Source organism: Typopeltis vanoorti, chromosome 14 (genome assembly GCF_054136105.1).
Source record: "Typopeltis vanoorti isolate ZY-2024b chromosome 14, IOZ_Tvanoo_1.0, whole genome shotgun sequence".
Classification (NCBI taxonomy): Eukaryota; Metazoa; Arthropoda; class Arachnida; order Uropygi; family Thelyphonidae; genus Typopeltis; species Typopeltis vanoorti.
Window position 1 is genome coordinate 117,331,180 of NC_143562.1, and position 27,275 is coordinate 117,358,454.

At 38.2% G+C, this 27,275-nt stretch overlaps 1 protein-coding gene across 4 annotated transcripts in view; it reads left to right on the forward strand.

The window, feature by feature from the left end:
* Positions 1–27,275, forward strand: part of unc80 (unc80, NALCN channel complex subunit) — a 1,852,146-nt gene that overhangs the window by 840,746 nt on the left and 984,125 nt on the right. For all 4 annotated transcript variants that reach the window (XM_090404461.1, XM_090404464.1, XM_090404465.1 and 1 more), the window contains one exon: positions 12,752–13,009. In XM_090404461.1, coding sequence (XP_090260587.1) covers positions 12,752–13,009 — 258 coding nt within the window. The remainder of the gene's footprint in view (positions 1–12,751; positions 13,010–27,275) is intronic.

The window sequence follows — 27,275 nt, forward strand, 5'->3', positions numbered from 1 at the left end:
TGAGTAGTGCATTGTAAGTGGTCAGAGATTGTTTGAGAGTAGCAGTATCAGACTGGATACCCAAATCAGGAGGATAAACCAAGTTGGAATTAAGTGGATGAATATTGATATAAAGCAAGAGCTTCAAAAAAAGAAAACATTGTGGAGAAAATAGAAAGAAAAAAGTGATCAGCATACTCATGAGCAATGCAAAATGCAAGCAAGAAGGGTGACTAGTAATTGAATTAAGGCCAATCAGATTATAAGAGAGAATTAACCAAACAGGCCAAATTAAACCCAGAACAATTTTTTCATTATGTAGCAAGCAAGACAAAAAATGAATATGGTATAACGACTTTAAACAATGCTCATAGTAGGAATGTGACTCAACCAAAATAAATAGTTGAGTTGCTGAGTGATCATTTTGTTGTATCATCCAGGTGGTGATTTTACAATTTTTGATGTTACAGAGATGCATAACATTGAGGTAGATGAACGTGGTGTGTCTAGCACATTAAAAAATATGAATGTGAACACAGCAGTAGGACTGGATGAAATATCAGCCTGTGTAATGCATGAATGTGCAAGAGAACTGGCATTGCTCCTGATGAAATTATTCTATCTAAGTTTCAGCCTTGGCAGGGTTCTGGGAGTGGAAAGAGGGTAAAATAGTTCCATTGCATAAAGGTGGCTCAGACAGAGGTAGAATACTACAGAGACTAATTATTATATAGAGAGTGGTTGTTAAAATTTGGAAAAGTTGGTGAAATGTAAATTATAACAGTGGGTGGATAAGGAGGCACTCTATATGGGCAGCATGGCTTTTGAAAGCATAGGTCCTGTCATAGTAACTTATTCATATTTTATAATAAAGTGACAGCACAATTTGATAAAGATAATGGCTACACCATGATACTACTCAACTTTGCCAAGGCATTCAACAGAATTCCACATGGAAAACTATTAAAAAACTTTAGCAAATGGGAACGGATATGATGCTAGTAGCATGGATGGGGGATAGCTGTCAGATAGACACCAGACAGTAGTATATGGTAGAGCAGAATCTAGGAGAATTATTGTGACTCATGCAGTACCCCAAGTTTCAGCACTCTTTAATTTGTATATCAATGACATAGGGAAAGATTTATGAGGGGATATTGAATTGTTTGCTGATGATGGGGATAGCAATAGTTTATAAAAGTGATGTAGATATCCCTCAGTGATGATTTAAATAAATTAGGATTGTGGGCAAAGGATAAATGATTATCAATTTAATGTTACAAAATGTAAGGTTATGTACTTTGGGTTGAAAAGATTGAATATAGTGTATCATATTGATGATATTGCTTTCTTTTGGGGATACACGGTGATCAGCATTCATTTTAAAAATTTTTATGGAATTTACAACAGTGTTAAAAAAAAACTTTTTTTATTGTCCTGACGTTTCGATCTTTACATCAAGATCACCATCTGGAGCATGCATAAATATACAGAACAAGCTGAGTTACATCATTAACTGTAAGCTAGAGAAACAATGATTTGATCACATGTTATTCTACTGGCATGACCTTGTTGGAGAAGCTTGTGAGAACTAGGATCCAGAGTTGGGTTGACAACAATGGTATAATCTTTGATGGACAGCATGGATTTGCTAAAGGGAGTTCGTGTTTTAGTAATCTACTTACTTATTACAATAAAGTGACTGCTTCCTTGGACAGAGGAGAAGGATACACAGTAATATACTTGGATTTTGCAAAAGCTTTTGATAGAGTACCTCATGATAAGTTGACAGTCAAACTAGAGCAGATGGGGTTGGATATTAGATTAGTGCATTGGATTGGAGACTGGCTATCTGATAGGTATCAACAAGTTGTGTATGGGGGTGCAATATCCAGGAAAAGGAAAGTCACTAGTGGAGTGCCTCAGGGATCTGTTTTAGGGCCATTACTATTTAACTTGTATATTAATGATATTGGTGAAGATTTGGATGGAGATATTCAGTTGTTTGCAGATTATGCAAAGTTGGGACGAACCATAAAGAGTAGTGAAGATGTTGTGGCCTTGCAAGAACACTTTAATAAATTGAGTGATTGGGCAAGCAAATGGGGATGCGAGTTCAATGTTGCAAAATGTAAGGTTTTAAAATTTGGAAAACAAAGATGGGATGCAGAATTTATGCTTGGTGAGAATTTATTGTTGGAAGTAGAGGAAATAAGAGATCTGGGAGTGATAGTGGATAAGGATCTAAAATTTAGGGGACACATCGCCAAAATTGTGAAGACAACACAAAGACTTCTGGGAATGATGAGGAAGACACTGACGTGTAGAAGTAGGGAGATTCTTGTTCCATTGTATAAGGCTTTGATTAGGCCACACATGGACTATTGTGCCCAGATTTGGTCACCTGGTTTTCAGAAGGATGAAGAGATGTTGGAAAGGGTGCAAAGGCGACTGACTAAGGTAGTTTCTGACCTCTGGAATGTCGAGTATGAGGAAAGATTGAAAAGATGTAATTTGCAGAGTCTAGTGGAGAGAAGGAAGAGGGGAGATATGATAGAGACCTACAAGTTGGTGAGGGGTTGTTATAGGATCAATGGTGGAGAAGTTCTACATAGAATAGTGGGAGATCAGGGGAGAACCAGAGGTCATACCTGGAAACTGTATAAAGAGGGTGTGAGTAGGGGAGTGAGAGGCAGGTTTTTTTCGTGCAGAGTTGTGAATGATTGGAATGCCTTGCCTGAGAGTGTGGTGTCTGCAAGGAGTTTGAATGTGTTTAAGACCCGGTATGATGAGATGTGTGTGAGATAAAAGGACCTCCTAGATGAGTCTTTGACTCCATGAGGTCTTGTTTTAATAATAATAATAATAATAATAATGACCTCTGGTGAAAACAAAACAAAAAAAAAAAATAATAATAATAATAAAATAAAATAAAAAATAAATGTTTCCATCAAGCTAAATTCTGTTTTTACAATGACAGGAATAAACATTATTTTAGATGGTTTTCTTTCAGAAACAATTGGTGTCCTATTTTTAGTATTACAATTCTTATTTTTGATTTACAATACTGGATTTTCTACGGTCCTGTTTATAGTTGTTCTTGGTGAGGAAGGTCAAATATATACCTTCCATATGTTTGGGATTTTTAAACCATCATTGTTGTTCAGATTGGGGTGGTTGCTGATAATCTCACAGGCTTCCTTGAATTTCCATTCATACCATGTTCTAGTGTGATGTAGACAGCTGGTGGTTTTCCAGTTAATTCTGTGTAAGGTATTCAGGGCATGATCAGAAAGGCCAGCTTCACCATAATTATTATATTTAATGTGTCGTTTATGTTCTTTTTGTCTAATAGGAATAGTGCGTCCTGTTTCTCCTGTATATAGTATGTTGCAAATACAATAAATCCGGTATACTCCAGGGTGAGCTAGTGGAGGGAGTGGGTCTTTGAATGAGTTGAGTAAGCTTTTTAATTTTGCAGGAGGTTTAAAGGTGGCTTCTTTGAGGTTGTACTTTTGTAGTACTCTGTTTATTTTGTCTGATATTCCTTTAATGTAGGGAATGGTTATAGTTTTACTGTAGTCTGGTTTGTCTTTGTTTTTTATTGTGGTTTTGTAGAGAATTTTGTTTATAGTGTTTTGGCTGTATCCGTTTTTTTGTAAGTTATTACTGATAATTTTAAATTCGTCTTTCAGTGCCTGTTCACTGAAACAAATCGTCTGAGCTCTGTTTTTTAGCGTGTTGATGACACCTAGTTTTTGTGTTGGGTGGTGGTAGGAGTTTATGTATATATATTGTCCTGTATGTGTCGGTTTTCGGTAAACAGTGAAGGAAAGATTGCCCGAGGGAAGACTTGTGACAGGTGTATCTAGAAACGGAAGTGTGTTGTGTTTTTCAATTTCAATTGTGAACTGTATGCGTTTGTGTTGTTTGTTTAGGTGGCTAAGGAATGTGTATATTTGACCTTCCTCACCAAGAACAACTATAAACAGGACCGTAGAAAATCCAGTATTGTAAATCAAAAATAAGAATTGTAATACTAAAAATAGGATACCAATTGTTTCTGAAAGAAAACCATCTAAAAGAATGTTTATTCCTGTCATTGTAAAAACAGAATTTAGCTTGATGTAAACGCTTGTAAGAGGAACTATGGCTGATGCTGCGGTTCATTGCAAACTTTGTTCTTCATGGGAATCCGATTATGTTCTGAATATCGTTATGTTGTATGGGGATGTCAATTTCATGGCCTAATTTTATAACTATGTCTAAAGTTTTCTATAGGTGCAGTATCCTCAGGGACTCACTTTAGTGAGTACGGGTGTGGCAAACCCGAGGTACCTGATGCTGGACCATGCCTTACTTCATGTAATATACATCTGTTATATTATCTGTAGACTGGTCCCTCCTCTTCCTCCCTTGTTTCTTTCTTTCTTCTCTTCTTGGTCCTTCCCCCGAATGCTATTAGAGTATTCAAGGGGAATCTGTCCTATTTTTCTATGTCGTTTTGTCTTTGCTAACAGGACATTATCAAACACTGTAACATGATCAGGCCATCAAAAAATGTTCATACATTTTTTGATGGCCTGGTAACCCGCGTCCATCGCGCGGGTTACCAAGGGACGCGTTTGGGTTTTAGGCAGAGGGACCCGTTCGAAAAATATGTTACAGTCTCCCTTAGACACCACTCCTCAGCACTCTGCTAAAGGAAAGTTCATCAATGGGCCCGCTACCTGTTTGGGGAGGTGTAGGGGCAGCGCAAAATGGTTCTGCAAAAGGACTGAAATGGCAACGACAACGGCACCAGACTATGGCTTTAGGCAACTGGAACATCTTCTCTCTGACAGGGAAGGTGTTGGAACTAGTCAAGGAAGCCAAGTGCTACTGGCTAGACTTAGTCGGGCTTTCTTCAACCAAGAGGAGAGGCTCTGGAACTGTCGACCTGGATAAGGGGTGGAAGCTCTACTACTCTGGTGTGAGCCCGACAATGTCTGCTCAGGCGGGTGTGGGGATACTCACAAGCCCCAGCTGTCAGACTGTGTTGCTGAGTGGATCCCATTGGGGGAACGGGTATGTGTGTTAAGGCTTCAGATGAAAAACCATGATTTGGCTGTGGTGCAAGTCTATGCACCTAATCTGGAGTCAGAATACTCTGCCTTCCTAGAGGAAGTGGATGCTGCTTTTGACAGGGTGGCAGACATGGAATCAGTCCTGCTAATGGGTGACTTCAATGCACATGTTGGAACAGATGACCAGACATGGAGGGGTGTGGTTGGGAGTAACGGTGCCCCTGACCTTAACGCGAATGGGTTGAAATTATTGGACTTCTGTTGTGCTAACAGCTTGTCCATAATGAATACCTTCTTCCAGCACCAAGAAGTCCATAAGTATACCTGGTACAGGGATACACTAGAACAAAGGTCTCTGATTGACTTTTTTATAGTCTCAGTAGACCTATTTTCCTCAGTGTTGGACGTTCATGTGAGAAGAGGGGCAGAATTGTCAACTGACCACCACCTTGTTGTGTGCACTCTATGGCTTCAGAAACCAGATGCTACCATCAATGCTGGTAGGCCTAAGCAGCTATACCGCATGAAATGGGAGACATTGGAAAATGAGGCTGTGAGGAAGAATTTTGCAGATGACATTTCCTCCAGGTTCAAAGAGATTCCCAAGCATACTGCAGATGTTGAGGAGGAATGGAAGCTGTTCAGAACAGCTGTCACTGCCTCTGCACTCTCATGGTGTGGCAGAAAGCGGCTCAGCATGGCAACAGGCAGTGAGAAAAGGACACCTTGGTGGAACCAAGAAGTCCAAAAAACTGTCCGGGCAAAAAAGGAGTCCTACCTGACACAGCTTAGAGTCAGGTCACCTGAGATGCGTTTGCGGTATGCTGAGGCACGAAAAGCTGCAGTAAAGACAACAAAGCAGAAGGCTTGGGAATCCTTTGGAGAAAGATTAGATTCATCCTATGCAAATGCGAACAAAGTATTCTGGCAGACCATCTGCCGCCTTCGAGGGAGGAAATCGTGCACAGCAAGGGCAATTAAGGCCTCTGATGGTGCACTTTTAACAACCGAGAAGGATATCCTTCACAGATGGAGGGAATACTTTGAGAGCCTTCTTGACCCGGGTGGCCCAGCAGTTGTGGACATCCAAGAGGTGCAGATCAGGGCAATGACTAGTCTCACAGCAGAAAAGGTCCATTTAGCAATAAAATCGCTAAAATCGGGCAAGGCTGCTGGCGATGATGAAATTTGGCCCGAAATGCTAAAAGCCTTAAATCGAGACGGTGTTCTATGGCTGACTCGAGTGTGTCAGGCTGCTTGGATATCTGGGCGAGCACCAAAGCAATGGCAGACAGGCATAATAATACCAGTCTTTAAGAAGGGAGACCAGAAGGATTGCAGTAACTATCGTGGCATCTCTCTGCTCAGCCTGCCTGGGAAAGTGTATGCTAAGTGCTTGGAAATATGGTGAGGAGCATAGTTGAGTCAAAGTTCCAGGAAGAACAGTGTGGTTTTCGTCCTGGTAGAAGCACAACTGACCAAATCTTCACTTTTAGGCAAGTCTTTGAGAAATCTTGGGAATATGCCAAGAATGTCTACACATGTTTTGTGGACTTGGAGAAGGCATATGACCGGGTTCCTCGCGATAAGCTTTGGCAAGTAGTACAGGAGTATGGAGTGGATGGCCAACTATCAGCTGCCATCAAGTCCCTGTATGAATGCCCAGAGTTTTGTGTCAGGGTAAACAGCACAAAGTCTGAACCTTTCACAGTCTCCGTTGGCCTCCGCCAAGGGTGTGTTCTGTCACCCCTCCTTTTCATAATATTTATCGACTGGATTGATAGGCACAGCCAAGGCAGTGAGTGTGTCAGAATTGGAAAATGTAGCATTGGACGTCTACTTTTTGCAGATGACCTAGTTCTGCTTATCTCTTCCACAGATGACCTCCAGTGGACCCTGGATAGGTTTGTAGCTGTTTGTGCAGACACCGGAATGAAGATCAGTGTGGCCAAAACTGAAGCGTTTGTGGTCTCAAGACAACCATCCCAGTTCACTCTAAATGTAAGTGGAGTCCCAATGAGACAGGTGGAGAAGTTTAAATACCTTGGGTCCGTATTCACGAATGATGGAAAATGGGACGTAGAGCTAGATACTCGAATTGGCTTAGCAAGCTCAATATTGCGGGAGCTTGGCCATTCGGTAGTATTGAAGCGGGAGTTAAGCCAGAAGGCAGAGCTGGCTGTCTTCAATACAGTCTATGTCCCCATCCTCACCTATGGTCATGAGAGTTGGGTAATGACCGAAAGAATGCGGACATGAATCCAAGCGGCTGAAATGAGGTTCCTTCGAGGGATTGCGGGGCTGACAAAACTCAACAGAGTCAGAAGCTCTGCAATTCAGAAAACCCTCAATACTCAACTGCTGCTTCTCCGTGTTGAGAGATCACGGTTACGCTGGTACGGGCACCTGGTCAGAATGCCACAAGAGAGGCTCCCTCAGCAGGCCCTCTTTGCCAAGCCAGAGGGTGGCAGGCCACATGGAAGGCCAAGGACTCACTGGATAGACTATATCCAAAACCTTGGGTGGACACGTTTGGGAATCCCACCAGAACACCTGAGCTTGGTGGCAGAGGATCGTGACCATTGGAAGTTCCTCTTGCAGCTTTTGCCCCCACAACCCAATTAGGAAGAGTGGGCCTTGAAGATGTATGTGTGTATTATTATAATTTTTTTTTTGTTTTGTTTTCACCAGAGGTCATGCCAGTAGAATAACATGTGATCAGATCATTGTTTCTCTAGCTTACAGTTAATGATGTAACTCAGCTTGTTCTGTATATTTATGTATGCTCCAAATGATGATCTTGATATGAAGATCAAGACGTCGGGATAATAAAAAAAGTTTTTTTAACACAGTTGTAAATTCCATAAAATTTTTTTAAAATGATTGATGGTATTGGATTGCAGGAATCAATGAGGCTAGGGACTGGGATAATTGTGGACAGAGAGTTGAAGTTCAGACGGCATATTGCAAAAAGTTGGTAAAATAGCTGAAGAAATTACTTGGATGTTGAAATACATGCTACCAATTAAAAACAAGGAATTTATTTGGTATGATTCAGCCACATCTTGACTACTACATGGTGACAGGTTTGTGGAATACTCCCTACGAGGTTAAGTTGAAGGTTTGTGGATTAAAAAGTTTAGTTGATAGGCAGAAAAGATTATACAGCTTTTAAGGTATTAAAGCTAGAAACTTTTAAGGTATTAAAAGAGTTTTATAAAATTGATGGAAGTGAAAATTTTCAATATATGGTGGACCAAATTTTTTGTATGTAGAGTTGTGAGTGAGTGGAAATGGATTGCCAGAATTGGTTGCGAGTTCTGTGACAGTGAATGGATTCAAGGAGAGGTATGATAGGATTTGTGTGTATGATGGTTGATTTAATGTCTCCTTCAGTGTGTCTCTGTACTCATTTAGATGCCATAAAGTAATAATGAGAATAATAAATTGTGTAGCAAAACTGATTGATTTTCCCTTTTAGTCGTTTCCGAATGTAGGTGACTTTGTAGGCTTTTCCCACAAAGTATTCTTGGTGATATTTTTACAGTGTAGTTCACCATTGCTTTCCCCAAACCCCCAATTTTATCCAGGCTCGTGACTGGCATATGGCTGGGACATATTTTCGACTGTAATCCATGTATGTTCACAGGGCCAGTTTGCCTGTTCGGGGAGATGAAAAACCCAAGTTTCCAAGTGAAAAAACCCCCACCTCCATATAAGATTGGCTTACTAACCTTTAATAGAAGGAGAACAGATAAAGGTTCCTCATGTCACTCACTGGAATCAAACCCAGGTCCTTCTGACCAAAGGACTGCTATACTGACAGAGATTCTAAGGCTCTGTGTAGCAAGAAGCAGTATTAAATGGAATAATTAAGGTAAAGGGGAGGGTTAATAAGGTAACTATGGGATGGAAGAGAAATATCATTAATCACGAGCTACAGAAGAAGAAACTGCTCTGGAGGTATATAAGAAGAAACATGACCAACAAACTCATAAACAGTAAAAGGGTCAATCAAATAAGTTGACGAGTATGGTAAGAGAGCAAAGTCAAATTATTAAAAGAAACCAGCTGAGCAGACCAGAGGAAATCCCCAAAATATCAAACAAGAGATTAATGCTGTGACGTATGTGACAGAGACTTATGTGGGAACAGAGGATCTTAATGTGAATAACAGCTGTGGGATTAGATGGGATATCAGTTAGAGTTTTGCAGGAATATGCAAGGAAACTGGTAATCCTCAGAAATGGCTCTTTAATTTAAGTCTCAGCTCTGGTAGAGTTCCAAGCGAGTAAAGAGGGTAAAATAATTCTCTTGCATAAGGGAGGTTCTAAGACTGCAGTGGCCAATTATAGACAATCAGTATCTCGGGCATGGTGATACTGAGTGTAAAAGTACTGGAAAAATTGGCCAAAAAGATAATTTGAGAATAGGTGGATAAGAATATTATACTCTAAGAGGGGCAACATGGCTTTGTGAAGGGTTGATCATGCCTTGGTAATTTACTTTTTATAATTCAGTGACATGTGAGATGGACAGTGGAAATGACTGTGCTGTATTTTGTAAAGGCATTTGAGCAAATACAACTTGAACACTGTTAAGCAAATCAGAATAAAAATTGGGATAAATATGACACTGGTTATGTGAATAAGATAGTGGCTGTGGACAGATATTGGAAGTCGTATACTGAGGAGCAGAATCCAGGTGAAAGCTAGTGGTGTGGTATAAAGTTCATTGCCATTACTGTGTAATTTTTGCATAAGTCATATAGGAAATAAGCTGAAAGGAAACATTCACTTCTTTGCTGATGATGCAAAATTAGGTAGAATCATAGTTAATCAAGGTAATGTTGGTCAATTGCAAGATGATATATATATATGTGTGTGTAGAAAGAGTAAAAACCAGGTTTAAAATAGCTTGGTATCTTTAATATATATATATATCTATATATATATATGGAAAGTTTTTAACTTGGGTATATTATGTATTCAAGTAATTTTATATAAACTTGGTTTTTAATCCTATTTCCCAAGTAAGCAAACAGACAGGTAGGTCAAGTTTGTGCCTGCATGTAGTGCAAGTCTAGGCAACTCATGGTGGTGCCACTCTAGGTAACTCGTGGTAAAGGTGGATTAAGCTCTGATCACTTTCCTTAGTATTTTTCCCTTAATGTAAAGCACATCCCCTTGCGGAGATGCATGATGCTATGTATTAAAGGCAATGGTCACTACCCAGATCGGTTTCGACCTTTATTGAGGTCTCATCAGTGGGAGCCAGACCTGAAATACGAAGATTGAAGTGATGTAGAGCTTATATAAATTTTACCTAAACAAGTTGCCACATGGTGCTTTGACCTTATTAAGTAAAATCTCAGGATGAGAGATAGATGTGGAAAGTTTTTAACTTGGGTATATTATGTATTCAAGATACCAAGTAATTTTATATAAACTTGGTTTTTAATCCTATTTCCCAAGTAAGCAAAAAGACAAGTATGTCAAGTTTGCACCTGCATGTAGTGCAAGTCTAGGCATCTCATGGTAGTGCAACTTGTGGTAAAGGTGGATTAATGCATAGCATCATACATCTCCACAAGGGGATGTGCTTTACATTAAGGGAAAAATACTAAGGAAAGTGATCAGACCTTAATCCACCTTTACCACGAGTAAAGGTGGTCGAAACCAGCCTGGCTAGTGACCATTGCCTTTAATACATAGCATCCCACATCTCCACAAGGGGATGTGCTTTACATTAAGGGAAAAATACTAAGGAAAGTGATCAGACCTTAATCCACCTTTACCACGAGTAAAGGTGGTCGAAACCAGCCTGGCTAGTGACCATTGCCTTTAATACATAGCATCCCACATCTCTGCAAGGGGATGTGCTTTACATTAATGGAAAAATACTAAGGAAAGTGATCAGATCTTAATCCACCTTTACCACGAGTTGCCTAGACTTGCACTACATGCAGGAGCAAACTTGACATACTTGTCTGTTTGCTTACTTGGGAAATAGGATTAAAAACCAAGTTTGTATAAAATTACTTGGTATCTTGAATATATATATATATATATATATATATATTTATAAAATTAATATTTAACTGACTAGAACCCGAGAAAGTATAACACAAAAAACTTGAATAAATCATGACTAGTTTCATCGGTGTCCCGACTTCTTCAGGTGAGTAAGAAATAACACAAAACTTATAAAACTAACAAGGTAAAAAACATGGACATTCCAGCTTAATAAAGAGAAGAAGAATAGTAACAGTCATATTTGAATAGGTGACCACGTGCTATTGTTAGCATGAGTTGAATGTGTGTGACAGCTAATTTTAGAGTGCTAGTACTGGATCACTGTGCTATGGGAATCAGGCAAATTGTAGCTCAGATTGTTGTTCATGTGTGATGGGTCCAGAACTATCTTTGGATTCTATAATTCATCTTTCAAATTCATCTTTGCATATATATAAATTGGTTGTGCAGTCCCAATCAACTTGGTGTTGACGAGGTTAGAGTTGGCGGAGAAAAGAACATGACTGGAAAGGGCGCTTGCTTTAACATGATATTGCTCAAACAGTTCAGCTGAGATCTTCCAACACCCACCCTGTAGTCCCAGTATCCGTGTGTTCCCAATCTTGTGCCCAGTGACTTGCATCTTTTTCTATACTTATTTTAAAGAGTTTTTTTGCAGCTCAACATTTGTGATATCATTGAAACATTTATTGAATTCTAAGTTACAACACAATCTTGAATCCTAATATGAGAAATGTCTCAGTGTAGGGACAAATATGTGGAGACATAGCTGACAGTATATGTAAGCTTCTTCTTTTTTTTTTTTTTTTTTTGCCCACAGTCAGTCATAAAGAGTCATAACGATATGGGCATTTAATGCAGAAATGCTTAAGTTTATACATTTTAGCATGAAAAGATTACCAGCTGTGTTACATTGATGAAACTGGGCCACAAGAAATTGATTAGGTTAGAGATTTTGAAGTACTGGTAGACTGTGAGTAGACTATCTTTTGCAGCTGCCATGTTCAGGAGGTTACAAAAATGACTAAAATGGCATATATTAACACTTCATTATTGGAGAACACACACTGTCAAGCAGAGATAAGAATGGTTATTATATGACCATATCAAAGCCTTTGTAAAGCTTTGATACAGCTCCACCTGGACTACTGTGTAGTCATGTATGTTTCATGGATATGATGAATAGGTATAGAGAATTCAGGGGCAAGTGACAAAGATGGTGGTGGGTGTCTGTGGAATGCTCCTTATGAGAAGAGATTGAAGGGATATGCATTATCATGTTTTGACAGGCATGTGATAGAAACATATGAGTTATTTAAAAGGAGTTTTGTAGGATTGATTCAGAAGATTTTCAAAACATGTTTATACACGTAGTTGAGAATTCATGTAAATTTGTAAGAACATGATTAGGAAGGGTTTGAAGACACGTTTTTTTTCTTGCAGAGTAGTGAATGAATGGAATAGAATTGCAAAAATTAAGGGTTAATGCTTTGTCCATGAATCAGTTCAAATCAAAATATGATGGTTAGCTCCTTTGATGAAATGTATAATGGCCTCCTGTGAGGAGACTGCAGACTCCATGCAGATGCTTGTTTGATTATAATAATGATAATAATAATATGTGCCTATACATATATGAATTATATAAACATATTTCCTTTTTTTTAATAGATAATCACTGCTCCTAGCTCACCACTGAGAAGAAAAGTTAGTATTCCCCATAATCTTGATAAACTAGAACGTGCAGCTGATGCTCCACATTTGGGAGCTTTACGATCGTTACATAGCAGCACTACATATCTTGCTCATGACATTGAAGCCTCAGGACAAGGAGAAAAAGAATCAAAATCCAATATTATTTTAAAGCTTCGGAAAAAACAGGAGAAGCCGAAAGAGGAGAACTGCATATTGAAATACTGTAGAACACAAGTCAGTTAATAATTGAATAAATATTTTTATCTTTCATGTTTCTGATCCATTAACTGCTAAAGACTCTTTATGAGATATACCTCTGATTTATAGATTCCTAGGCTATTTGTTCTAAAAGTTTTTGAATATTTCATGTATCTTGCACTTTTATTTCAATTTTAGATATAAGAATACTTTTTTAAGGTACAAATCAAATATTATTATTATGATGATATTATGATGATGTCTGTGTGATTAGCCTAGTTGCTTTGTGCTTCGCAACCATATGCCCGGGGAGGGAGTGTCCTAGGTTCGATCCTGTCGACAATGTGAGGAGCTTAAGGATCTTCCTCAGCCATAGTCAAGTTAGCCGGTCTTGGGCGTGAACAGCAAGGTTTTTTCTGCCAGTTTATCTGAGGTTTTTCATCCTGCAAGCAAGCAAACCGGACCCGTGAACATACAGGCTACAGTCATAGAAATACAGCAAGGAAGGCAACTGGAAACCACCTTGCATCATTATCTCCCTAATAATCAGCTGCAACCCTCTAAAAGAGAGGAAGCCACAAGATCCGATCAGATGATGATGATGATGATGATTCAGGTCTCCATGGAGTCACAAAACTCATTGTGCGAGGCCCATCCTAGAAAACACAAAGTCTGTCATGCCATTCCTTGAATTCATTGACTGTTTGTGCTCTTACCACTGTATCAGTCAATACTTTTCACAGTTCAGCCACATTCCATGCAGAGAAACCACTCCTCACTCTCTTGCTCACAGCTACCTTTCGTAACTTCCAGGGATGGCCCCATTATCCTCACTCCTTCCCCCTGATCCACCAGATGAAAGGACTCCCCTGTATCAACTCTGTTACTACCTCTCAATGGTTTAAAAGTCTCAATCATATCACCTCTATTCCTTCTATTTACCAAACTCTACAGTCCGCATTCCCTCAACCTATCATCATAACTAACATTGTGCAGTTCTGATACCATCTTTGTTATTATCTGCTTTTGCACTCTTTACATGGTTAATTTATCCCCTTCAAATCCTAAGAACCAAATATGAGCACATAGTCCAAGTGTGGTCTGATCAGGGCTTCATAAAATGGAATGTCAACTCTCCTTCTCAGTATTGCAGTTGTCCTCTGGGTTACCTTCACCACCTTTAGAATATATTCCCTGAATTTCAGGTTTCTATCAATCGTCACTCCCAGATCCCAACCCTTACCCACTTCCTCCAAAAGAGTATGAAGCCTCCCATTGATGTATCCAAAACTTCAAGACTTTACATTTTGCTGCATTAAACTGAAAACCCCCATTCATTTGCTCATCTGTGCAATTTATTCAAATCTCTTGTAGGGCTACCACACCTGCACTATTACTAATAACCTTTCCCAGCTTCACATCATTGACAAACAACTGTATATCCTCCTTCAATCCATTGACAGTTATTGATATAAAGGTCAAATAATACATGTTCCAGTACTGAGCCCTGCAGGACTTCTCTTGTAACCTTCTATGTCCTTGATACTGCTCCCCCATACACAACTCTCTGATACCTATCAGATAGCCAATCCTGAATCCAATTCGCTATCCTGACATTTAAAACCCACATGTTGCACCTTACTTATCAGCATATCATATGATATGCTGTCAAATGCATTTGTAAATACTAATAATGTAATAATACTAATACTAAAACACCCCTTAACAAATCCATGCGGAGTCTCATAGATAACATTACCCTCATCTTCCCAATGCTGTAACTGATTCCCTCACTAATTTCTCCAAAATCTTAACAAATACTGATGAAATACAAACTGGTCTATAGTTTGACACTTCCAGTCTGCTACCACCTTTATGCAATGACACTATCTTACCCTCCTTCCACTCAATGGTACCTTTCCCTTGGCCAGACTTCCATTAAAAATCCAGGTCAAGGGAGCTGTTAATTCTTTTGCACATTCGCCTAAATCTGGTGGCAATATCCCATCAAGTCCCATTGCTTTATTGACATCCAGAGTACTCAATATTTGAAACATGCTCTCTTCTTGCACTTCTAGACCTGCCTGTCTCTCTAGTATTAAAACCCTTCTCCAGGGTGAAATACCCCAATAAAGTGTTCATTGAACAATTCTACTATGTCCTTTGCATCAGTCACTCTGTTACCATTTTTATCCAACATTGTCATTCTTCCAAAATAATTTCTCCTACTACTGGTCATATAACAAAAAAATTCCTTAGAATTTGCTTTGGATCTTAGGGCCAATCTTTTCTTATATTCCAGTTTACCCTTCATTACCATATTAGTCACTCTCTGCTCTCCACCGTTCTCCTTATATCTCTTCCATAACCTCTTTCTTACCTGCAGTTCCTGTTTGATATTGTGTATCATCCACTTTACACCAAATTTTGTTCCCTTCTTTACTTGCAGTATTCAGCTTGTTATTGCTGCTGATAAATATTCCATCACAAGTTCCCAAGCACTGATGATATTGCATTTTTCCAATTCTTCCCTCCATGGGACTGTCTCAAATTGATATCTAAGACTTATATCTAAGACTAAGAATTGTAATCACCTGCTTTATAATTCCTTATACATTCCTTTCTCTTTGATATGCTTGCATGTCTATTCATCTTTTGAGTCAAAACCACATGGCTGCTCTCTCCACCTGGGGAGACAGAGATGCTCAGTCTAAATCTAAAACTCTTGAACCTCGTGTTCCTTTTACTACATGTTTCCTAACATTTGTCCCTCAAGAATTCCAGAAATTCCATTCTCTTATTACTAAATGCAGTTTCCTCTTCCCAATTTATACTGCTGTAGTTAAAATCTCCCATAACAATCATTCTTCTTGCACTTGCCAAGCCTAAACATCTCATGCTCTACATCCTCTATGCTCCCTGGCTTGTAGCAACACCCCACTAAATCTCCTGTCCTGTCCACTTCTACTTCACACCATATGCTTTCAAAACCATTAGTGTAATTGCCCTCCAATTTTTTCCACTCTGAGAAGATATGTCATCACTTATCATAAGCAGTACTTCACCTCCTCGTTTTCCCTTCCTATCCTGCCAAAAAATGCTGTACCCTGCTACTTCTATTCACTGTTATTATATCATCTGCCATCAGCCACATCTGAGAGATCCCAATAATCTTTGGACAGGCTGATGCTATCAGCACCATCAGTTCATTTCCTCTATTCTGGATACGCTTGGCATTAGCATGAAAATTCAAGGCATTGTCACTATTTTTATACTCATCATTATTCCCTTTAGACTCCACTGGATTCATCATTACCCGATGTTCTATCCCCCCCCCTTACAAAACTATTCCTATAAGAAGCCAGACCTGCTACCATGCACCCTGATAATTCTAGTTTCCCTGCATTGAGACACTGACTTGTTCAGATAACAGCTTTCTATTCAGATGCCTATATCCTTCCTCATTCAAATGTATGGCGTGTTTTGAATACATTTCCTCTCTCTCTCTCTGTTCTTAATGCCTTCCAAGCATTCAAGTATTCCCAGCCTCTATTTTGACACATTCTTGCTATTATACTATTCATTATTGATGCTCTTCTCCACAGATCTATATTATCATATCTGGGCAACACACACACACACTATCTTCCTTCTCCCAGTCTTTTTCCATACAACCTCAAGCATGAACCTCAGATCTCTTGCCATCCAATTCCCACTCCCTCTCAAGTCATTCATACCCACCATCACAATTATCTCATCCACCCTTTCATCTCACTTAATTGCCATAGTCACATTATCTATCGTTCCGAAAGTTTATTTTTCACTTGGTTAGAGTATAATAAATTTAGTTTAATCCTTTATCCAAGTGTGAGCAAACAAAGCAAAGTTTGCGCCTGAAAGTATCTTCAGGCGCAAACTTTGCTTTGTTTGCTCACACTTGGATAAAGGATTAAACTAAATTTATTATCTATCATTCCTCTTGGCAAACACTCCTCAGTCATTCTATCCTACACACCATAATCCATACATCACACCTCTTACCACTTTACTTCTTTCTTGCTCACCTGCATCCCTCACTCTCTCTCTCTCTCTCTCTCTCTCTCTTACACTTTCTTTCTTTGTTCCCCTACTTACCTGTTGTCCTGTCATCTCTCCATGCCCCATTCCAGCATTCTTTTGCATTTTTTGCATTCCTTCTATTTTATTGGTTCTCCTGTTCTTTCTTCTGCTATCATTCCCATAACTCAATCTCACTCATACCCTGATTCACTTTGCATTCATTGTTTCCAGTTGCCTAATCTCTTCTTTGACACTTCTCAACTCTTTCCTGAGACATTTCACTTCCTCTTTCAGTGCATCTATCTCTACCTGCAAACTACCCACTATTTCTTACCATAAATCCTCCCATGTAACACCATCTTCAAAAACTTCACAATATTTCAGACTTACCATTCTTTCTACTTTTATGTTTCATCCAATTTCTGCTTATTATCCTCATCCTCAATTATGCTACTCGTTTCTCTCGGTCGATATTCTCCCGTCTCTGATTTATCACTGCCAAAGTCAATTATAGTAATGTCTAACTCACAAAATTATTTCCATTTTCTGCATACAGGCACTCCCCGACATCTCAGCTATCACATATCTAACTGTTGGAATCCATACATACTGCAGGCACCGCATACCACACAATGCGATAGTATGTTGGGCAAAATGTAGTCCTTAAATGTGGGGGGGGGGGCTTAGTGATAAGCCATTGGTAAACTGAGCTGTGGCTGCCTTTATTATTCAAATGCCACACAATGAACTAAGAACTACTGCAAAAGTATAGTGAAACTATAATGGTGTATCATCTAATGTGAAACACCATTTAATAACAAATTTTACTGACATTTTATAGAACATTTAAAGCTAATGTAGTACTGTGTATGTTGTAAATATATATATTTACTTTTTGTGGAGCAATATGAGGGTGGTCTGAAAGGTACTCAGCCTTGACCATAGATGGCAACACTATCAGCAAGATTTTTTTTTCTAAGTTGGTACATCTCTCATAAACATCCATGTGAAATTGAGTCATTCTATCAAGTAGTTTATTTTATACAGCTGTCTGTATTGTCTGTATCCCTTGAAATGGATAAAATTGAGTATCTTGTGGTTATAAAATTCTTTGTAAAAGAAGGTTTAATGCCAAATGAAATTCATTCAAAGTTCATAAAAGTTTATGGGCACTCTTCTTCTTCATTTTTGATGATTAAGAAATGGGCTGCCGAGTTTAAACATGGCCATACAGCCTTGAAGATGATTCACGTGAAGGACGTCCAAGAAGTGTAACAACACCAGAATTCATTGATCCAGTGAACGATATGGTATTGGATGACTGGCGAGTCAAAGTGCATGAAATTGCTGAGACTACAGGCATTTCAAAAGAACATGTAGGATATATTCGGTACATGAAGAATTGCAAATGAAAAAGCTGATCAAAAACACACTCACATGACAATATCTGAACAGTGCTTGGAGCATTTTAACAAGAATAAAACTGATTTTGTGCACCAATTTATTACTGTGGAAGAGATTTGGATTCACCATTACACACCAGAATCCAAACAGCAGTCAAAATAGTGGATAGAAGCTGGTTGTTCAGCACCAAAGAAGACAAAGTCGGTTTCATCAGCAGGAAAGGTCATGGCATCAGTGTTTTGGGATGCTAAAGGCATTTTGTTTATTAATTCTCTTGAAAAGGATAAAACAATAACTGGGGAATATTATTCCATTCTTTTAACCAGGCTAGACAAAAAAATTTGTGAGAAAAGACCCGGTTTGCAGAAGAAAAAATCATCTCTCATCGGGACAGTGCACCTGCTCACAAAGGTGTTTGGGCAATGGGAAAATTAAGGGATCTGCATTATGAATTGTGGGAACATCCACCCTATTCCCCAGATTTGGCTCCCTCTGACTTCTATTTCTTCCCAAAACTAAAACTCTTCCTCACTGGTCAGCGTTTTTCTTCAAATCAAGAGGTGATTACAGCTGTAGAGGGGTATTTTACAGATTTTACTGAAAACCACTACAGGGACAGGATAATGGCATTGGGGCATCACTGGAATAAATGTATTAGTCTTAAGGGAGATTACGTTGTAAAATAAAAATAATTTTGAAATTATTAATTTTTTTTTCATTGTTAGGCCGAGAACTTTTCAGACCACCCTCGTATAACCTACAGTGCATTCGTACCATGAGTGGGTTAAGGATTTTATTTTATTTTTCTATTTTTATATATATCAGTGGCATCACGTGCCCATTTTGGTTGGGTGTGCTGTCATGTGGGTTATGCAGCCCGCACTACAAAATTCATGTCAATTTGACCATATGATTGTATTTTTATCGATGTATGAAAGTTTTGAGACCACTTAATGCATCAGTGCTTATATTAATTGGTCCAGTGTAATTAATTGGGATAGCTTTGAATACTTTAATTTATTAGTTAATTGTCACCAAATCTGCATAGAGTAGGGGAACAACTGTTTGTTTTAGGATTTATTAGAAAATAACAATGAAGAATCATGCTCTATTTAGTTGATATATTTGAATTACTCATAGGTGAAAATATGTGAATCCTCATTTATAAGATGAGAGAATGGGAAATGTAAGAAATGTAAATTAGACAAATGTAAGAAAGCTAAACACTGTGTAAAACTAGCTAAACAAGAGTCATGGGAATACTTTGGTAATAACATAGAAAATAGATATCAAGAAGGTGGCAAGATATTCTGGAGTTTGTTGAAGAAGCTCAGAAATGGAGAAAAGAGTGCTGTAAAAGGAATGATAAAGGTGACATGAAAAGTGGAGAAAAAGATTTCCTTTAAATATGGAGTAATTACTTGGAAAAATTGCTAAATGGTACATTATATCAAGTAATACTTAGTCTTTATTTGAGTTGTACATCAGCAGTTAGAATTGAAGGAAGTACAGCGAGATGGTTTACTGTTAAATCTGGTGTAAGACAAGGATGTACATTATCCTCTCTGTTATTTATTATCTATATAGATCACATTATGAAGGAAAGTAGTATTAAACCTGATATCAAAATTGGAGATGTTAATCTCAGCTCTTTGCTTTATGCGGATGATGTTGTACTTCTAAATAAATCCAGTACAAATCTGCAAGATTCCCCGACTAAATTGAATAACTGTGTAATAGATATGGTATGAAGATAAGCAATAACAAGACAAAGACAATGAAAATAGGCAGAAGCATTGAAATTATCAACTGCATTGTGAATGGAGAACCTATAGAACAAGTAAAACATTTCAGCTACTTGGCACAATTTTTAGTGAAGATGGTAAATTAAATATGGAAATGGACAACAGAATCAACAAAGCTGGTATGGTAGGAAGTCAATTTAATAAATTTATATGGAATAAGAGAGAAATTAGTCAGAACTCTAAATTAGCTGTATACAACACATTATTCAAACCAATTTTAACTTATGGATTTGAGAGCTGAGTCAGAAGTAAAACACTTGATCAAAAAACTAGAGACCCCAGATATGAGTGTCCTGAGTTAATGATTAGGGGCATGAACAGATGGCATCAATGGCAATATCACATTAAAAATGAGGATATATTAGGAAAGAACTTGACATTGTCACCATCCAGGAATGTTTTAGCAAAGCTAATCTCAGGTGGTATGGTCACTTAAACAGAATGGGTGAGGAAAGATTAGCAAATCAAGTATTCTCTTCCAGGCTGGCAGGAAAGAGACCCAAAGAAAGAACAAGATATATGTTGATTGATATAGTAAAAAGTGCCTTAGAAGACAGAAATGTTAAATCTGATAATGTTGAAGATTTGACAGGTAACAGATTGATTTGGAGGAACATTGTAGATAGGAAGTTAGTAATGGTGTAAGTTTTTCGTGGAGTATTATCATATTCTGTACACCCCTTGAGGGTACATGGCAGAAATTTGATGATGATGATGATGAGAATGGGAAATGAAAGGAAAGAATAATCGTGAATAGAAATACTTTTATTAATGGCAAACAAATTATTAATAATTAACATTTGTGATATGTATGTCCCATAATTTGCTGGGTGGAGTGAATAGTATGTGATCCTATAAAGTCTAGACATGAATAAGTGAATTTATGATTATTATTATTATTATTATTATTATTCCTGACACCTCCAAGGAGTCCGAGGACTCATCGCGGGAGGGCACCTACAACTGTCTCACCCACTATACTGAACCACTACTATGAATCGTCTCAATCAACGCCATCTACCGCCCACCTCCACCAGCACCACAACTGGTATTCTATGTCTGTAAATTGCGTGTGTTCTGAAGAGCCGATTTGTCTGTATGCGGGATGAAAAACCCGAGTTTCTGGGAGAAAAAGGATGAGGAGAGGAAAAGAGAGAAATTTATGCTTTGTTTGCAAAGTATAAATAACTAACCAATATAAACAGGCACTAATACATTTAATGGTTCAGTTAAAAACTATAGGGAGGAGCTAATCCAATGAACTAATAATTTTGATGGGATGATTCATTTAGGCGTGACAGGAATACATGTGGTTTGATGGAGCAGCATATCATCTCAAAATTTTGTGCATGTTGTGTGTATTTCTCTGGTTTATGTATATTTCACTCCGTTACCTAAGAATTTTCTTTTGTTTATTGAGACTCAGTGTACATTTTATGCAATAATAGGATACATAATATCCGATCATTATCAGAATTATCTACACTCTCGGGAAACTGACATTCATTAGCTTTTTATTTGTTTTGTCAGCGTCTCTTCTGTCTTATCTGTCACATATGCTGGTATTTTGTTGTAGATCAACAACGTCTTATAATACATAGAAGTATTAATTTTTATTTGGGAATAGATAAATTTTTACTGTCTGTTGTTTCCTAAGACTAAATAAAAATGTCCCTATACCATTAAAAAACTTTCCAACTTCAATAGATGCTATACTGCACAGGCAAGAAAAACAATTAGCTTTGTTTATCACTAAATACAGTAAACAGATATTTAACATCTATATACTATATTTAGGAACAATTAGTTTAAGACAACTCAAACCACACATTTAATGGAAAAGCACTCCACTCCCACAGGCCATGCTGCCATGCGAACATAACAGATTTATAGTAGCACTAAACATAACACCTAATTAAACACATTCGTCCTAACATCCACTTTCAAATTTTCAGTTCCAGAAAATATGTGTAACAGCTGTTTGTAATACAGCCGTTGGATACATGAAGTGCTCAGTTTATGAAAATCAAAATGAATATATATGTTACGGTTAAAGTGATAAATCCGGTATTATTAATAATTACCGGTTAAAGTGAATAATTAGAATTAATCACTTTAACCATTTAAAGTGAATAATTCCTAGAGGAGTCCGGTAAATGTAATTAAAACATGTTTATAGGTTTTATATATAGGTTTTCATTCTCAATAGAAATTATAACAGATTAGGTTAGGTTAGTTTATAATGAAAAAAGTAAGGAAAGTACTTCTTTTGCACTCAATGAAATCAGAAATCATTATAAACTAACCTGAATGTCGCATGTCGAACCAGAGTGTAGTCGTAGTTTGTTGTGGGCAGATTAATGGGGGAAAAAAGATAAACATTGTTGTGGGCCCGAGCTTAATGATTGCAGGCAGATACATGAGGATAACAAAAGTTGTTGTGGGCAGATGAATGGAGATAATAGATAAATCAGAGCGGAACTGATCAGTGTTTTTCTCCATTGATGAGGAAAGAGGTACAGCAACGACGTTTTTCTATTATCCCTATTCATCTGCCCACAACAATGTTTATCTTTTATCCCCATTAATCTGCCCACCAGTAACTACGACTACACTCTGGTTCGACATGCGACATCCAGGTTAGTTCAGGTTTGGTTAGTTTATAATGATTTCTGATTTCATTGAGTGCAAAAGAAGTACTTTCCTTACTTTTTTCATTATAAACTAACGTAACCTAACCAAAACTAACCTAACAAATAAAGGTTAGGTTATAATGATTTCCAACCGATAAAGGTTAGGTTAGGTTAGTTTATAATGACTTCCAACCGATGAAGGTTATATTAGGTTAGTTTATAATGATTTCTGATTTCATTGAGTGCAAAAGAAGTACTTTCCTTACTTTTTTCATTATAAACTAACCTAACCTAAGCTGTTATAATTTCTATTGAGATTGGAAACCTATTTATAAAACCTATAAACACGTTTTTATTACATTTACTAGACTCCTCTAAGAATTATTCACTTTAACCGGTTAAAGTGATTAATTCTCGTAAATTATTCAATTTAACCGGTTAAAGTGATTAATTCTCATTAATTAATCACTTTAACTGGTAATTATTAATAATAACTGGATTTATCACTTTAACCATAACATATTATTATTATTATTATTATTATTATTATTATTATTATTATTCAGGCCTCCAAGGAGTCAAAAGACTCATCGAGGGAGGTCCTTCCTAAGACATAAAGTCTGTCAAGACTCATCGAGGGAAGGTCCCCCCCCTGAGAAACACAAAGTCTATCATACCACGCTTTAAACTCACTGACCGTTCTCGCTCCCACCACTCCATCAGGCAATGCATTCCACGGCTCAACCACCCTCCACACAAAGAAACCACTCCTTACCCTCTTGCTCACAGTTTCCTTTCATAACTTCCAGGGATGGCCTCTTGTCATCACTCCTTCCTGCTGTTCATCCAAGCGAAAGAACTCCCCAGTGTCAACCCTGTAACCACCTCTCAACAGTTTAAAAAGTCTCAATCATATCACCTCTCCTTCTTCTATCCATCAAACTCTGCAGTCCACATTCTCTCAGCCGATCCTCATAACTATCCTTGTACAGTCCTGAAACCATCTTTGTCATCCGTCTTTGTATCCTTTCCACAGTTAATTTATCCCCTTCAAATCCAGTGGACCAAATCTGAGAACAATAGTCCAAGTGTGGTCTGATCAGAGACTTATACAAAGTGCTATACCTAGTGACTTCTATACCTGTTGTTATATCCCCTTCTGTCAACCACGTCTCAGTGATCGCAATAATTTTTGGCCAGGCTGATGCTATCTGTGCCACCAATTCCTCTCCCTTATTCCGGATACTCCTGGCATTAGTATAAAGCATATAAATGCCATTGTTTCTATACCCAGCATTATCCCTTCTAGACTCCACTGGGCTCAGTGTTACCTGACATTGTCTCCCTTCTCTCAAGTATCCATTCCCACAAGAGGCCACCCCTGCTATCATCCTCCTTGGGACACACTGACTCGTTCACAACAGCAATCTCTCCAGATGCCTATGTCCTTCCGCATTCAAATGTAAACGGTCTCTCGCATACAATTCCTCTCTTTCCTCAAACGCACTCCAAGCATCCACATATACCAGTCCTCTCTTGTCACACATTCTCGCTATTATGCCATTCAATATCACCGCTCTTCTGCTCAGCTCATCATTATCATACCTAGGCAACACGCACACTATTTTTCCTCTCTCTCTCTCTTCTTCCGTACAGTCTCAAGCAAAAATCTCATATCTCTCGATGCCCGACTTACATTACCACTCAAGTCATTCGTTCCTACCATCACAATCATCTTATTCACCCTTTCACCTCTCTTAATTGCCATAGCCACATTTTCTATTGTTCCTCCTGGCAAACACTCCTCACGCATCCTATCTTGAACACCACGGATCATTGAGTCGCCATACATTATACCTCTTACCATTCCCTCGCTCCTATTGTTTCCATTCTCCCCTCTTCTTTCATTCCCATACCTCTCTCTTGTACTGTTTCCATTTTCTCCACTTTTAGCACTTCCATATCGCACTCTCATTCTGTGTCTCCTACTACTGTTTCCATCCTCTCATCTTCTAGCATTCCCATACCTCTTCTCATTTCATCTCTTCTATCGTTTCCATTCGCTCCTCTTCTAGCACTTCCATATCTCTCTCTCATTCCGTCTCTCCTACATCAATGATGAATAATAATATATATTATTATTCATCATTGTTATTATTATTCAGGCCTCCATGGAGTCAAAAGACTCATCGTGGGAGTTCCTTTCTAAGAAACACAAGTCTACCAAGACTCATCGAGGGAGGTCCCTCCCAGGAAACACGAAGTCTATCAAACCACTCCTCAAATGCATTGACTGTTCTCGCTCTCACCACTCTATCATGCAATGCATTCCATGGTTCAACCCCCCTCCATTCAAAGAAACTACTCCTCACCCTGTTTCTCATTGTTTTCTTTCGTAACTTCCAGGGATGGCCCCTTGTCATGACTCCTTCTCGCTGTTCAACCAAGCAAAAGAACTCCCCAGTGTCAACCCTGTAACCACCTCTCAACAGTTTAAAAGTCTCAATCATATCACCTCTCCTTCTATCCACCAAACTCTGCAGTCCACATTCCCTCAATCGATCCTCATAACTCATATTGTACAGTCCTGAAACCATCTTTGTTATCTGCCTCTCCTGCCTTTCTACAGTCAATTTATCCCCTTCAAATCCTGGAGACGAGATCTGAGAACAATAGTCTAAGTGTAGTCTGATCAGAGTCTTATACAAAGGAATGATAACCCTTTTATCTCTGCAGGTGATTGTCCTTCTCATTATTGCAGCAATCCTCTGTGTTAGTTTCACTACCTTTGCAATATGTCACTTTAATTTCAGGTTTCTATCAATCATCAATCCCAGATCTCTTGTCTCCCCTACTTACTCCAGTTTAACTCCTCCCATAGAGTATGCAGCGTCCCATCGATGTTTCCCAAACCTCAAGACCTTACATTTTGCTGCATTAAACTGATAACCCCCATTCATTTGCCCATATATCTAGCTTATTCAAATCTTCTTGCAGGGCTACCACATCTGTACTATTTCTAATAACCCTTCCCAGCTTCGCATCATCCGCAAACAACTGAATATCCCCTTGCAATCCACGGACAATGTCATTGATATAAAGGTTAAACAATATAGGTCCCAGTACTGAGCCCTGTGGAACCCCCACTTGCAACCTTCTGCCTCTTTGATTTGCTCCACCATACACAACTCTCTAATACCTATTGGACAGCCAATCCTGAATCCTATGTAATTTATATATGCATGTCAGTCCAAATTCTACCACAGAATTTGGACTGACATGCATATATAAACTTTGTGAAAATGTGACCGCTTGACTTAGAAGTGGCATACATACTCTAAAAGCTAGTACCTTCCAAGGAATAAAGGAATGATAGACAACCAGGCAAGAATGTGGCAACATGTTAATACAATTATAAATATGGAAAGCATAAAGATCAGATGAACAATGGCTATGCTTCACACCTACCATTTTTCTGAGAAACAAAAGGTTCATGCTTCTTGGTGAGGTTAGATTATCATTGACAAATACTAGAGTGAGACATGGATAATTTGAAATTTGATACAGTTTTTACATACAATCATATATAATTCATACAGAAATCAGAGAAAGTAATCACTTGGGAAAATATCATTTTTCTAGACTGAATCAAAATAAGGCTGAAATAACTCATTTTACTTACTTTATTTATACACAAGTTCCAATCTTCTGTTTTTCTTTAGGAATTGTGTTAGCACATGAAGATTTTTCCTTCAGTTCTATCATCAGTAGTTTTCAATAGCGATTAAGCTTAGGCTGCATAGCCTTTCTTGTGTTTTTGTTCTTCTATATCACGTATGTATTCTATTCATAGCCAAAAAAGAAAGCTCGACTGTAACAGTAGAGCTCGGAAATGAAATGACAAGTCCTACTAACTTATAAATTTCCTTGATTGCAACCTGAAGTTGATTTTCTTGCATGAATTTTATTAGTGATGCACTGGTTTCCTGGCAAATTCTATAGAAGAAAGTTGTACTTTCAGTTCATTTTTCAAGGAAATGTAGTCAAAAACTGGGCCATCGAAATCCTTTAAATTTTCTAAAATACTATTAGGAAATGTCTTTGCATACTGACCATATCTTTCACTACAAAAAAGTTGAAAAAATTCAAGTTTCAAACGTGAAGAGTGTCTTTCTTCCATCTCCAGGCACATGCAGTCGACTTTTCCATGGTATAATTGATGGCACTCTTTTGGTCCTTCTCGTCTCTTAGGTCTCAACTCATCAACTGTGTGCTTCTTATTTGATACAGAAACCTAAATATCATCAAATTCATGTTCCCTGTCATTCCTAAGCTGCTTCATAGTGTCATGCACTTTTTTTACAACAGTACGATATATCATAGGATGAAGTTTGCAGTATA